Source organism: Thalassophryne amazonica, chromosome 10 (genome assembly GCF_902500255.1).
Source record: "Thalassophryne amazonica chromosome 10, fThaAma1.1, whole genome shotgun sequence".
Classification (NCBI taxonomy): domain Eukaryota; kingdom Metazoa; phylum Chordata; class Actinopteri; order Batrachoidiformes; family Batrachoididae; genus Thalassophryne; species Thalassophryne amazonica.
In genome coordinates, this window is record NC_047112.1 from 64,508,293 (window position 1) to 64,523,374 (window position 15,082).

The window sequence follows — 15,082 nt, forward strand, 5'->3', positions numbered from 1 at the left end:
CAGCGGCAGGACGTCTCAGATTAGCTCAGCTGTGAGCAGCTGGAACAGATCAAATCTGTGTAACTTTCAACAGTAATATTTTGGATTATATAAGAGCTGAGTGGATCCTTGTCATTTTATTGGTGCGTTCTATGTCACGTGACATGGATTATTCATTCCATTTACCATGTAAATTTGGTTCCGTACGTTTTGTACCATTGCATGCTACGAAACCCGCCCACGCACACTAGTGGAGGCAGCGTTTAGCTAAACGTGACAGAGTTTGTTTTGCTGAGGGACGTCAATTTGAACAAGCTAATTCTTCTAACACACACACACAAAACAAATCCACTATGCTGTAAGCTGTCTGGAGACATGAAGAGCCGTTAGGATGAAAAGGTGGAGAAATTAATGACAATTTTTCACTTGACTGACGAAGTACTTGATGTTGTCTCCCCCCCCCCCCCCATTTTTTTTTTTTTTTGAAGTATGACAGACTCCATCTGTTTTTCCAAATTGACTGAGAACAATTTTGGACTCCTATTAGTGTTAGACTGCTGAAGTCAAAGCAGCAGTGATGCATTAAAATGTAAGTCCCTTTTCTGTTATAAATTAATATAATATCAAATGACAAGGATCTATTTCAGCCATTATGTAAAACAATGTTTTTACATTCTTTCAGTGGTACGAATATTTCATGAGGTGAAAGATGGAACGTTCCATTCAACGAGGTGAACTATTCGTACCATTGTACTCATAAACATTCATTATTTGTATAATGTGTGGGTGGGCGGGGTAAGTTTAATACTTTCCTTACATAATTTAATGTAACTTAATTTTGCTGGCTCGATATTCAGGTCAGAATAGTATTTTAACACATGGGTGATTCTTTAACTACGGGCACTATTGGCCTTGTAAATGTAATTTCCACCACACCACTGCCTTACAATATAAAGCGCCTTGGGGCAACTGTTTGTTGTGATTTGGCGCTATATACATGTGCTCTGATGTCACTGTTTATCTCCATAGAAACTACCCAAACAATCTTTCATACAAACTGTTTAAAGGGACATTACAGTGTTGTGGTGGAAATTACGGCAATAGTGTGGGACAACTACATTTTGTTTAAAAAAAAAATCACAACAGTTGTATGACATTGAATACCCCAATTATGTTTTGATTATTTTACTGATATTTTATTCAGAGATATTTTAAAACATTAGAAAAAATGTTTCTTTACCATTCATTTTTATCATTGAAGATCAAAAGTCTGGGTGTGGGACAAGCACAAAACGGCAATATTTGCATATAATGATGCTGAAAAAAGGTGAAAAAGTCATCACAGACTACTAGAACAAATTTCTTAACACACTTTCATTGTAAAGATAACTATAAAAGTGTGAAATTTCCCCTTTTTTCTGTTTTTCATACAATATGATCAAAGGACATAATAAGTGCCCGTAGTCTAAGAATCACCCACAAATGTTGCAAGCTTTTTTCTGTGTGTTCACTTGCGTATCTCATTTAAATGCACATGAAACATTTCACATCCGGGCACTTCGTCAGTATATTTTGCCCGGTTAGGAGGTGTCATGTTGCTCTCCATGAGGGGACACTCACGGCAGCACAGAGTGCGCATTCTAGTTCTTATACAGAGCTCTGTGGTTAGCAGTCACAGTGTAAGACTCACAACAGAACAGTGCTGTCAGAGAATGAAGAAACTCTAGTTTTTTTTATTTTGTTTTCCTCATCTTATTCTACACCAATCTTGTGTTCACCAGTTCTCAGTCTTTAGTAAAAAGTCAAATTTTCCCATCAAGTTAGGCTGGGCTATATGAGTGAGTCCTGTTGAGGAGTTTTAGACCATAGCCTCAAACTCCTGGGGGTCGTCCCCCTCCAGCAGGCTGTAAGATGCATGACTCTGGAACGGTCTCTGCAAGGGGTGAGCCAGAAGTTTGGCCATGCAGTTGTGCAGCTCGATGGCAGGTCCACTCAGGGACACCTCAAAGCGATAGCACATGCCCTTTGAGTCCAGGTTGCTGAATGAAGTGTAGTTGTCCTGGTAGAAAATAAATAAATAAATAAATCAGTAGGTACAGGAGAGTAAAGTGCTGGAATATATTTAATGCAAATATAAGAATCATTTAGATTCGACACTGCTGTATGACTGAACAGAAATCTTCACACGGTGCGTTCAGTTCCAAGTAACTGACATCACACCTGGAACCACAGTAGTATTGGTTCTACAGTTTAGCCACTCTAACTGGACCAGCGGCTTTAGACACCAATACATGAAACACCCACTGGATCAAAATGACACACTATTAGGACCATTTTTCCTAATTACATGGGGTACGGGGGGGTGACCCCCTGTTTAAGATTTGGTAACAACCAAAGGAGGTAAAAACATTAACTGGGGGACAAGGGTGTCATAACACTTACAGTAACCTTCTAATCTTTAACTGTAACTATTATATGTTTGCCATATAATAGAAATACAATTTCACACAGTCATAAGTGGACCATATCATGTCTAAACGGTAGCTTATTTATTTATTTGCAATTTGTGTAAAAGCTAAGTAAAACAGCATCACAAAATGACAGCGTTCCCAATGAGTGATGGAATGTGACTGCCGGTGTCGCAGACCGAACGGTCCCCCTAAAATTCAGTCCACCCTGCCTTCACTGCGCATGTGTCATTTCTGAGTGTCACCAGCGTTTCACCAATTATGACCTTGTTTCTGTTTAAAACTGCACTCCAGTCATCATCTATCTCAGCGACAGATATCTGAAGCTTTTGTACAACAATCATTTCCACATAAATTCAGCTTTATGTCATAATAAAAGAAGGGGGAAGCGATCAGAGCGCCTGCGTTCACTGCACCTCCGCCATTTCAAAGTGTCAGTAGCGACTCACCGATTATTGCCTTGTTTCTGCTTAAAACTGACTTTAGAATGATTGAAGAGGTTTTACTTTGTCATCTGATGGTTAATAATCACATTATTCCCTTTGATCACTTTGGGTGTAGAGACTCAGAGTCAGACATGTTGCGCATGTGCAGTGAAGGCAGGGTAAACCAATTTTTTGGAGAGGACTGTTTGGTCTTCGACACTGGGTTTTGTGCTCTCATGATAGCCATTACTCCAGCAAAAGATCTCGCAACAACTGTAATTCCAACAGTCATGGCGATGGATGGGAAAGTCCTGCTAAATATTGTCACATCTTTGTTTTTTTTAATTCAATATTGCTGTAATGTTATCTTTTATAAAGTTTACAAGCACTCTGTCTACACATAACACACCATGTATTTTAGAATGTCATATGTGAGTGTAATGTCATATTTTAGAATGTCATGTGTGAGTGTAAATGTTTGGTTTTTTGCAATACTTGAGGGTTGGGTGTGTTTTTGGTGTTTGTAATATAAGCATTTTTATTAAGCATAATTTCAATTTGCTGCTTCAAACTGAACAATAATGGAGGGTAATGGAAACCCACCTGCAGTCGTCACTACAATGACTTATTTAAGTCTACGATTCAAATATCAAAATTAATGACAAATCAAAGTTATCTGACGAATGCAATGTTTGAATCTGTTTTCCATCTGTCTCCTTCTGGTCAGGTCCAAAATTTAACAGACTTTAACACTTCCAGTTTCCAGCACTACTCAAGTTCCTTAACAAAATGTCACCCCAGTGATGTCACGCTATGTGTGCACACAAAACAGATGGCTGTTCAGCTTCTGCACTCACCCTCCAGCTGGTCTCATCCCCCTGCTCCTCTGTGCCATTGTGGAGGTACACCACATCAAAGAAAAAATATGGAGACTGAAGCATTTTCTGTCACACAAAAGCAACATGTTCAAGTCAAAGACGCATCAGAAAGAGAAGCAAAGTGTCTCCTCACATGAGGTGAAATAAATGCAGTTTAATAAGTGCAGACAGTAAAGGGGTGCAAGGTCATACTTACACTAACGGCCTCAGATGGGTTAAATTGCAGCTGGCATGCATGCCGGCTGTAGATGAGCACAGTGCGCACCACGTATGGAGGAGGGATGGTCTGAACATTCTCCATCAGCGGCAGCTCAATCTTCTGACGGCTAAAAAAGAAGAACCAGTTACTTCAGCTGAACGACTGACATTGTTTTTAAAAGACAATCAGGCCTTTGACCAACAGCTCATGTTTTATTAGCAACATCACTCAAAAGAAGAACTTAGCATTTTGGAGAACATGAGTCCATTATTGCCTTGTGCAACATTATAAGCATCTGACTTAAAGTGAAGGACATTCAATTTGCTCAGATTTGGATAAAGATCCAGATGTGGTGAATTGTTAAATTACATGTGCTTGAATGGGTTCTGCTTGATTTTCATACATGAGCACTATTGTTCTCAAGCTTCTTTTTTTTTAAGTTTTCATCACTTACATTACATTAAGAAGATCTTCTAGGTCTAAAGAGCATTGTTAAGGCTCCACAGTCATGAGTAGATCCTGGTTGCTGTTTCATTTTATATATATATATATATATATATATATATATATATATATATATATATATATATATATATATATATATATATATATATATATATATATATATATGTGTGTGTGTGTGTGTGTGTGTGTGTGTGTGTGTGTGTGTGTGTGTGTGTGTGATCACTGTTGAAGGATTAACTTTCAATTAAAGGATACTGAAGGACTCGCACACATTCGTTTCCAGGTCATACAGACAGCTGCACAGCTCCCTGGGGTCAGAAGTGAAGCCTGACAGCTGAAGCAGGTACAGCAGGTAAGAAAAAAAAAGTAGAAGACAATAAACCATCAACATATCAGACACAATGCACACAGAAAAACACTCTGGAATAACACTGAGAACAGAATAAGAAGCTCCTGCGCTCACCCACAGAGCGTCGTCATTGACGACAACCAGTGCAAATTCATGGCGCTTGTCAATCTTGTGTTTTGTTCTAACAAACATCTCAATCATCTTCTGGGAAATGTTCAGAGCATTAGTTTTGGATCTGCATAGAAAGATATCAAATCAGCCACTGAGAAAAGGCATGTGACAAAAGCTGCAGTCAATTATTATTTTTACCACTGATTGATCAGTGCATCTATGATTTACATAAATCAATGACAAAAAGACCAAAAATTCAAATGTACAAGGGGTGATTGAAAAGTTCTGCGCCTGACCCAGAAAAAGTAGGGTGTGGTTTGTCCATCGCTTGGATTCTGAGAAACCAACATTTCTCAGCTTTGAACCCAGTGAGTCAAAACTTCACACATGCTCAAGAAATGTGGTTTCTCAGAAGGCAAACTATGGAGGAACCGCATCCTACCTTTTCTGGGTCAGGTTTCTCTCACACGTTGAGAGAAATGTTACCATGCAACATTTTCTTACCCATTAAATGACTCCAACTTCTGTAAAGACATCTCTTCAGAAAGATCTAAGCAGATAATCTGTGATATGAAGACAGAACATGACATCATGAACCTTAAAGCGCACACCTCGATAACATACGAGTAAATCTGTTGAAGCTTCTGCAGAGCAGCCTTACCACTTTCTCTGGGCAGTTGACACGAGGAACTCGTATCTGATACTCTACTGGCGGAGAGGCAGATGTTGTTAGTGCAGCTGGTTGCTGTGTGGGTTTGGGCCTCTCTTTGGGTGCCGCCACTGTAGACAGTGATACTACGGCACTGGCTGCTGCCGCCACAGTGGCTGCAGGAGCCACAGTCTGCGCTGCAGCTGCTGACATGGCAGTGGTGATGGAACTCGGAGGGCTGTCAGAGGTCGACGCCTCTCCTTCTCCATCGACACGGCTGCCCACAGCAGGCTGAGAGATGCCAGGGCTGCCGTTGCCGCCGAGGCTGCCCGTGCTGCTACGGCGGTCCTCTGCACCTTCAGGGTTGGAGCGTGTCCGAGGTCGCAGCTCCACCAAGCGCTCCTCTCCATCTGCTGGACCAGGTTCTGGTGTCTCCATGGATATGCAGTTGCAGGGTGGTCCTTATTTTACAAAGTTTTGAAATTTAATACTCTGACCCCCTGAATAGGCTCCAACTGATGAGAAAACATGCTGTGTAAAATTCTGTTTGCATGAATACATTTTTAGAAGTAGCTCAAAAGCATTGAAATTTTTGCTATTTTCTGCTATATAACGCTATACAAACTGAAGCTTAATGGTGCCCCAACCCATCCTAAACAACATATAAAAAGTCCTGATGAATTCTCCTGGTGTTCACTGAGAAATTCAACATGACCTCCACAGGTGATTCTAGAGCTTTTCAATGTCAACATTCAACTTCAACATTTCACACCTCTAAAACTTTATTTATACAAACAAAATTTTACACAGCACGTTTTCTCATCAATTTGAACCTATTCAGAGGGGCCAGAGTATTAAAATTAAAAACTGCAAAATAATAATAATAAATAAATAAATAAATAAATAAACAAACAAACAAGAACCATCCGAACGCAGTTGACTAAAGAACGATGTGTTTGGTTTGGTAGCGCGTCAACTCAGCTGAACACAGAAACTAGGTTGGAAAATGTTTGTGATAATTCTATCAGAGCACAAATCGACAACTACTCATGTTGTTTGATAGAATCAACAGTCCAAAACTATAAACACTGTTCCACAGAAATAAAAAAAAACCCTCAATGGAGAACCTGGATGATTTTGTTTGTTTTTTAAACTACATCATCATGACAGCTTCCAACATAAAGTTCTACGTGTAGCTAACTTAAATTGCGTGAAATAATTATCATTATTTGGATTTGCAGGATTGGCCTTTTTTTTCTTTTAAACTATTAATATTTTTGATGAACGTCAGTGCATGGAGCTAATCACAACTCTATGAGCTGCTAGCATTAGCTTTAATAGGAATTACATACAAATAAACGACTGGTAAAATAAAACATAGATATACTTACGTGATTAACAAGTTTGACGCTTGTATAGATTAACAGTTGCAGAGATCAGTGTAAATTGAAAAACATACTAACGCACTAATCTCTATATTCAGATCAGTGACACTAAGACCAAGCGAACCTTTATTTTGAACGGAACAACTTCCTCAATGCCCGAACAGGAAGTGAGCGGTCACACAGCATTATGGGAAATGAAGTCCATTAAGAAAGTACCTAAGCATTTTTTTTCCGAGAATGTAACTAATTGTTTTTAAACGATTCATTATACTGAAGGCATGATACGACATGCTAATGACTGTATGACCCTTGCTGCATGTTATTTTTAATCAATCAACTTTCAATCAACTTTTTTTTTATATAGCGCCAAATCACAACAAACAGTTGCCCCAAGGCGCTCTATATTGTAAGGCAAGGCCATACAATAATTATGAAAAACCCCAACGGTCAAAACGACCCCCTATGAGCAAGCACTTGGCTACAGTGGGAAGGAAAAACTCCCTTTTAACAGGAAGAAATCTCCAGCAGAACCAGGCTCAGGGAGGGGCAGTCTTCTGCTGGGACTGGTTGGGGCTGAGGGAGAGAACCAGGAAAAAGACATGCTGTGGAGGGGGGCAGAGATCGATCACTAATGATTAAATGCAGAGTGGTGCATACAGAGCAAAAAGAGAAAGAAACAGTGCATCATGGGAACCCCCCCACAGTCTACGTCTAAAGCAGCATAACCAAGGGATGGTTCAGGGTCACCTGATCCAGCCCTAACTATAAGCCTTAGCGAAAAGGAAAGTTTTAAGCCTAATCTTAAAAGTAGAGAGGGTATCTGTCTCCCTGATCTGAATTGGGAGCTGGTTCCACAGGAGAGGAGCCTGAAAGCTGAAGGCTCTGCCTCCCATTCTACTCTTACAAACCCTAGGAACTACAAGTAAGCCTGCAGTCTGAGAGCGAAGCGCTCTAATGGGGTAATCAAATGTTATCTTTAATCATTATTGTTATACTATATAATGTATTATATCTCCACCAAGTTGGAGGAGGTTATGTTTTCGCCCGTTTGTTTGTTTGTTTATGAACAGCCTGGAACCTACAGTTTTTCATAAATTCTTATGAAATTTTTAGAGAGGATTCATGTACTGATAGGCAGGAACTGATTCAATTTTCAAGGTCAAAGGTCACAGTCAGGAAAAATCTTGGAAAAATCCCTATCCTTTAACATTGAACAATTTTTCAAAAATTCATAACTGCAAAAAATACTGAATTTCTTTCATATTTGAGTTCATTATGTAGGATGGTATCCTTTATTGCCTGACAAAGTTTGAGCTGGATATGATCCAGATTACAGATTTTGTGGCCATTTAAATTTAAAATTGAAAACATGTATATTTTACATTATATCTTAATCAAACGTGCCTCAAGGTGATCCAGATTACAGATTTTGTGGCCATTTAAATTTAACATCGAGAAGATGTATATTTTACATTATATCTTAAAAAAACGTGCCCCAAGCACTGTCATATTTGAAAGTGAGGTGCAGACTAGCATTCACTATCGCCTGACAAGGTTTGATCTGGATTTGATCCAGATTGTGGATTTTTTGGACATTTGAATTTAATATTGAAAAGCCCATTTTGTATTATATCTCAATCAAAAGTGTCTCAGTCACTCTCATTTTTCTCTTATGGATTTACCTACACCACCAAAATTGGATGGAGGTTCCAATTTTATGCCAGTTTGTCTATCTTCCAGTTATCAGTCAGAAACCAATTAGCAAAAAGCATTGACAAATTGTGCATAGCAGAGATAACTAATGTTCTGTGAAAATTATCTGACAAAGAATTCAGAACCAGAAAAAGTGGTGAAAAAACCTGACAACACCACAAAATTTTTAATTCAAGTGCATGAACTAAATACATACTCCTGACATTTGATCACATCTAATTTAGCTCATGAAAAGTCACTTCTAACAGGACTTTGACGTTGAAAAATTTTCCCAAGGTAAAAATTTGTGGAATTGGAAACTAGTGTTAGCGGAGGTTTGCACTCTACGAGTGAAGTGCTCTAGTTATTATTATTATTATTACTACTACTTGGAACAGGAAGATCAAGTCTGAGTCAAGGCCAAGATTTTTGGGATTTTGGAGTGGTCAAGATGAAGTCTCTGGGAGATGCAAGATCTAGTTCATTCCAGGAGTGGATTCAAGTTCTACAACACTATAAGTATAGTATGTATATATTTTTATTTATACTACCCCAACTATTCATGTATCCATTGAGAGCACTGACTTTCTGTGCAGAAGGTTGCCTAGTCAAGTCCAGGTTGGAACTGGCACCCAATGCCCCCTGCTGCCCACTCAGCAGTAAAAGCTGTATCTAATAGTTGGGAGAGGTGGCGAGAAAAGAAACTACCTCATCATGCCATGATGCCGCATATGTGCAACTCTAACTAGCACATCCATGCAGCTCAGTGAAAAAATATGGGACCTTGTCTAGTGATATGTATTTACAGTTTTTATTGATTGCTTTGACGCAACAGTCAACTCAAAATCCACATTTTCAAAATAGTTAACACAGAGGCCTAAACAGTGCCCCCAATGGTCAAAATGACACATTTTGTTTGCAAAAGGCTCTAACTGTGCCAAAACATTTAAAATAAGAAACAAAAGCAAATTTTGCCTTCAAACAGCACAACTTGCCCACAGGTGTATGAACACTTACAATCAATCATAACACAATGGACAACAAAATACAGCACTCAGTGTGAATCAGTGCACCATTGGTTGACATTGTAGCCCATAACTGTTACATGCAGTGCCGTTTGCTGCCTTCTTGCAAAAAATGGATCCAGAATCAGATATGCTTTGATGCAAATTTTATTGATTCCTTTACATTTTTTCCAGGCTTTTTCATGGCTGACAACTGAAATATTCCTACAGAAAGTATGTAAATCAAAATATGTAAAATCCATTACTGTAGGCCTATGAGAAATTAGGAGAAAAAAAGGTAATCTTTTACAAGAACAAAAATCTTTAGTAGGCCTATACCAGGGGTAGGCAACCTGTTCCAGAAAGAGCCATGAGGGTGCAGGTTTTCTTTGCAGCCACTGACTCCACCAGGTGATTTTACTGATTAATATCACTTTGAGCAGATGGAATCAGTTAATCAGTGAAATCACCTGGTGGAGTCAGTGGCTGCAAAGAAAACCTGCACCCTCATGGCTCTTTCTGGAACAGGTTGCCTACCCCTGGCCTATACTATAAGAGAATAGATTACAGTAAGAGTACAGTACAATTGATACTCTGTCTCTTCTGTCTTGACGAACGGGCCACATGGCCTCATCCACATCCCATTCAATGTTCTCTCTGGCAATGCTGCGAGGGAAAAACCTTCTGGCATGCCTGATCCAGCCTTGGCATGCCTCTGCATCAATATCTTGGGCTGCAGCAGTCACTGCATTGAGCAAGGGCATCCGATCATAGGGGTGATGATCATAAACCTTCCATCTCCAAGCACTAAAGAATTCCTCTATCAGATTCAAAAAAGGGGAATACGGTGGAAGGAATTGCACCATCATCCGAGGGTAGACTGCAAACCACTCATTTACAATATGAGAGTGGTGGACTGCCACATTGTCCCATATGATGATGAACAGTGGCAAGCCAGTCCTCAACAGCCCTCTCTCCTGAAGTGGGATCAGCATGTCATGAAGAGCATTCAGGAATGCTATGAGGTGCTCAGTGTTGTAGGGCCCAATGGTGGGGATATGACACAGGACGCCATCATTGGAGATGACAGCACACATAGTTATGTTGGCGCCCCTCTGCCCTGGACCTGCAATAGTGGCCCTATGCCCAATGAAGTTCCTTCCTCGTCTCCTGACTTTACACAGATTGAAGCCGGCCTCATCAACATAAATGAAGACGTGATGTGCCTCCTCAGCTTCAAGCTCCATTATTCTCTAAAGAAAAAAAGTCAAAATTACAATTAGGTACAAGTCACTCTAGTTGATTCTACAGTAACTGCATGATATGACAGGGCAGACAGTAACAGTATAGTAATGTTTCCTTACCTCCACATATTGGCATCTGGCCTCCTTCACAGCATCAGAGTTCCTTTGAAAAGGAACTCTGTAGAGCTGTTTCATTGCCATATGGTTCCTCCTGAGGATGCGGTCTATGGTGGTCTCACTCACAGTATTTATATTTCTTAAATACTCTCTGATCTGCAATTACTGCAGCCCTGATTTCTTGCAGCCTAATGGCATTATTTGCCACAACCATGTTGACAACAGTTGCGTCCTGCTCAGCATTCTAAATTCTTCTTCTACCACCAGTGACTGGTAGCCTTTCAATTCTATAAAAAAAATACATGAAATGGGAATGTGGAAAAAATTACATGAAGTGCTGTATATCACTGTACTGCAAATATTTCTGTATATATTGTAGGCCTACAACAACATTACCTGTTCTCCTGTCAAAAATCTCTGACAAATGAGGCAACAGTGTTTCTGTTTACAACAGGTTGGACTCTTTGTCCAGCCTCTCTAAGTGAAAGGCCATAATTTATAACATGATCAATTATAGTTGCCCGAATTTCATCAGCAACTTGAGCCCTTCCAACTATACCTCCACCTCACACACGGACTCCTCCTCCTCAGACTCCGACCTCTGAATCTCACTCTTATCTGCCTTAGACCTCCTTGATCCATGCTTGCAAAGAACAACACAGGCATGGCACCTTTTAAGGCCTACTACAGACTGATTGCAAGTTGAAGATTTGTATGAAGTGTCAAACAGGTGCTTCAGTGATTGCATACTGATCAGATAGTTTCTAATAGCTGGGAACATATGGTTTCTGTTAGGATACCGTAGCTAAAACAATGGAGTTTTGACTGCTTGAATGACATCTGTGTTAACTGGTTTGAAAAGGGTGGGGGAAATGTGTCAATCCAATGAGAATGGGTTAACACATTTGCAAGAGGTGTCTTTTGCTCTACTGAGATGGTGATGATGAAGACTGAGAGGTTCCCAGTTTCTTCAAACGGGTCAAAGCGATCAATAAAAACTGTAAGTAAAACTCAAACTTTAATTTAAGTCAACTACTATATACAGCAACACACACACACACACACACACACACACACACACACACACACACACACACACACACACACACACACACCACACACACACACACACACACACACACACACACAACATTACTGTAAATCAGTATAGGGTAGTTGTATTTTTTCATAGGGTAGTTGTATTTTTTCTTAGTGTAGTGGTTTTATTTTTAAGGTAGTGGTTGTATTTTTTTATACGGTAGTGGTTGTATTTTTTCATGGGGTAATAGTATTTTTTTCTTAGAGTAGTTGTATTTTTCATAGAGTAGTTATATTTTTTTCTTAGGGTAGTTGTATTTTTTCATAGAGTAGTATTTTTTCATAGAGTAGTTGTATTTTTTCTTAGGGTCATTGTATTTTTCATAAAATAGTTGTATTTTTTCATAGGGTAGTTGTATTTTTTCATAGAGTAGTATTTTTTCATAGAGTAGTTGTATTTTTTCATAGAGTAGTATTTTTCATAGGGCAGTTGTATTTTTTCTTAGGGTAGTTGTATTTTTCATATAATAGTCGTATTTTTTCATAGGGTAGTTGTATTTTTTCATAGAGTAGTATTTTTTCATAGAGTAGTATTTTTTCATAGAGTAGTATTTTTCATAGGGCAGTTGTATTTTTTCTTAGGGTAGTTGTATTTTTCATATAATAGTCGTATTTTTTCATAAGGTAGTTGTATTTTTTCATAGAGTAGTATTTTTTCATAGGGCAGTTGTATTTTTTCTTAGGGTAGTTGTATTTTTCATAGAATAGTTGTATTTTTTGATAGGGTAGTTGTATTTTTTCATAGAGTAGTATTTTTTCATAGAGTAGTTGTATTTTTTCTTAGGGTCATTGTATTTTTCATAGAATAGTTGTATTTTTTTCTTAGGGTAGTTGTATTTTTTCATAGAGTAGTATTTTTTCATAGAGTAGTTGTATTTTTTCTTAGGGTCATTGTATTTTTCATAAAATAGTTGTATTTTTTCATAGGGTAGTTGTATTTTTTCATAGAGTAGTATTTTTTCATAGAGTAGTTGTATTTTTTCATAGAGTAGTATTTTTCATAGGGCAGTTGTATTTTTTCTTAGGGTAGTTGTATTTTTCATATAATAGTCGTATTTTTTCATAGGGTAGTTGTATTTTTCATAGGGTAGTTGTATTTACATAGAATAATTGTATTTTTTCATAAGGTAGTTGTATTTTTTCATAGAGTAGTATTTTTCATAGGGCAGTTGTATTTTTTCTTAGGGTAGTTGTATTTTTCATAGAATAGTTGTATTTTTGATAGGGTAGTTGTATTTTTTCATAGAGTAGTTGTATTTTTTTCTTAGGGTAGTTGTATTTACATAGAATAATTGTATTTTTTCATAAGGTAGCTGTATTTTTTCATAGAGTAGTATTTTTTTCATAGGGCAGTTGTATTTTTTCTTAGGGTAGTTGTATTTTTCATAGAATAGTTGTATTTTTTCATAGGGTAGTTGTATTTTTTCATCAGGTAGTTGTACGTTTTCATAGGGTATTTGTGTTTTTTTTCATTGGGTAGTTGTATTTTTCATAGGGTTGTTGTATTTTTTCATTGGGTAGTTGTACTTTTTCATAGGGTATTTGTGTTTTTTCATTGGGTAGTTGTATTTTTTAATAGGGTACTTGTATTTTTTCATCGGGTAGTTGTACTTTTTCATAGGGTATTTGTGTTTTTTCATTGGGTAGTTGTATTTTTTAATAAGGTAGTTGTATTTTTTCATCGGGTAGTTGTACGTTTTCATAGGGTATTTGTGTTTTTTCTTAGGGTAGTTGTATTTACATAGAATAGTTGTATTTTTTCATAAGGTAGTTGTATTTTTTCATAGAGTAGTATTTTTTCATAGGGCAGTTGTATTTTTTCTTAGGGTAGTTGTATTTGTCATAGAATAGTTGTATTTTTTCATAGGGTAGTTGTATTTTTTCATCGGGTAGTTGTACGTTTTCATAGGGTATTTGTGTTTTTTCATTGGGTAGTTGTATTTTTTCATAGCGTAGTTGTATTTTTTCATCGGGTAGTTGTACTTTTTCATAGGGTATTTGTGTTTTTTCATTGGGTAGTTGTATTTTTTCATAGGGTAGTTGTATTCTTACTCGTTCTGTTCTGCTCTTGGATAAACAGGAAAGAACACAGGAGTGACGAGGACTGGGTGGGGATGACTTTTTCAGTGTTTCCACTTGCTTCATTCATTGCAATAAACACTGTCATGCAGCCAGCAGACTGTCGGTGCTACAGTATTACAACTAGAAATAACTGCACCAAACCACTATACAGCAAGACCAAACTATCATCTTTGTTTTGTTCAGGTACGAGGAACTGAGTCACCACTGAGGACATCGAGATCTTAAGCATGGAGGTACAAGCATATTGTAAATTCTTATGACTGTCTGCTTGCTACATGATCGTGATCACAACATTGTGTTTATTGAGTGCAACTATCATATTTGGTCCAATTGTTAAAGTAGTTACTGGGATACTTAGTTGTTACCACTGTGAATGAATAACACATTCCCTGGTTTTATTAGCATCATTCACTTTCTTGACATTTTCTAAAGAGCTGCAGCTCTAGAGATTGCCATTAAGTGTGAATGTGACAGTGTTCATCTGGTGTTCCTTGCTGGATGTTTTATTATTATTACTATTATGGAGCACTGGGTGCAGTGATAAACTGCCAGAAATCACTGGATGTGGTAAATGTTCATATGCACAGGAGGCACACAAAGCCTTGATAGCTGGCGTGTCCAGACTAATGGTTTGTTGCCACCTTTCATGTGTCTATGCAGTATAACAAGAAAAAGTGATCACTGGAAAACAACCTGCATCAGGTTATAGCAGAATAAAAACATCCTGAAGTATGTACTTACTTATCTGTTGGTTTTAGGTGTTTAATTGACATTTTCTGTGCACAACAAAAGATGGCTAGCTCTACAAATATTTACAAAGCAGGAAATCTGGTCTCAGGATGTTTTAGTTTCCTCCTTTTCCGCTGCACCAAACAATAGCTGTTCAATGTTCATCAGCTTTTTTTTAAAACAGCATAACAGAAATTCATATTGATGG

At 38.0% G+C, this 15,082-nt stretch overlaps 2 protein-coding genes across 3 annotated transcripts in view; one reads left to right on the top strand and one right to left on the bottom strand.

The window, feature by feature from the left end:
• Positions 1-1,684: 1,684 nt before the first annotated feature.
• babam1 (BRISC and BRCA1 A complex member 1) lies at positions 1,685-7,068 on the bottom strand. Its single transcript, XM_034180131.1, has 9 exons — positions 6,915-7,068; positions 5,536-5,984; positions 5,379-5,437; positions 4,878-4,998; positions 4,670-4,748; positions 4,404-4,428; positions 3,947-4,076; positions 3,730-3,816; positions 1,685-2,038 (listed from the first exon to the last, which is right to left on the bottom strand). The coding sequence occupies exons 2-9, from the start codon at positions 5,959-5,961 to the stop codon at positions 1,838-1,840; spliced, it is 1,128 nt and encodes a 375-aa protein (XP_034036022.1). The 5' UTR covers positions 5,962-5,984; positions 6,915-7,068; the 3' UTR covers positions 1,685-1,837.
• Positions 7,069-14,109: 7,041 nt separating this feature from the next.
• Positions 14,110-15,082, top strand: part of ushbp1 (Usher syndrome 1C binding protein 1) — a 33,203-nt gene continuing 32,230 nt past the window's right edge. The window contains exon 1 of one of the 2 annotated variants that reach the window (XM_034180133.1): positions 14,110-14,378. In XM_034180133.1, coding sequence (XP_034036024.1) covers positions 14,373-14,378 — 6 coding nt within the window. In that variant the 5' untranslated portion in view covers positions 14,110-14,372. The remainder of the gene's footprint in view (positions 14,379-15,082) is intronic. The other variant, XM_034180132.1, reaches the window with a different exon arrangement.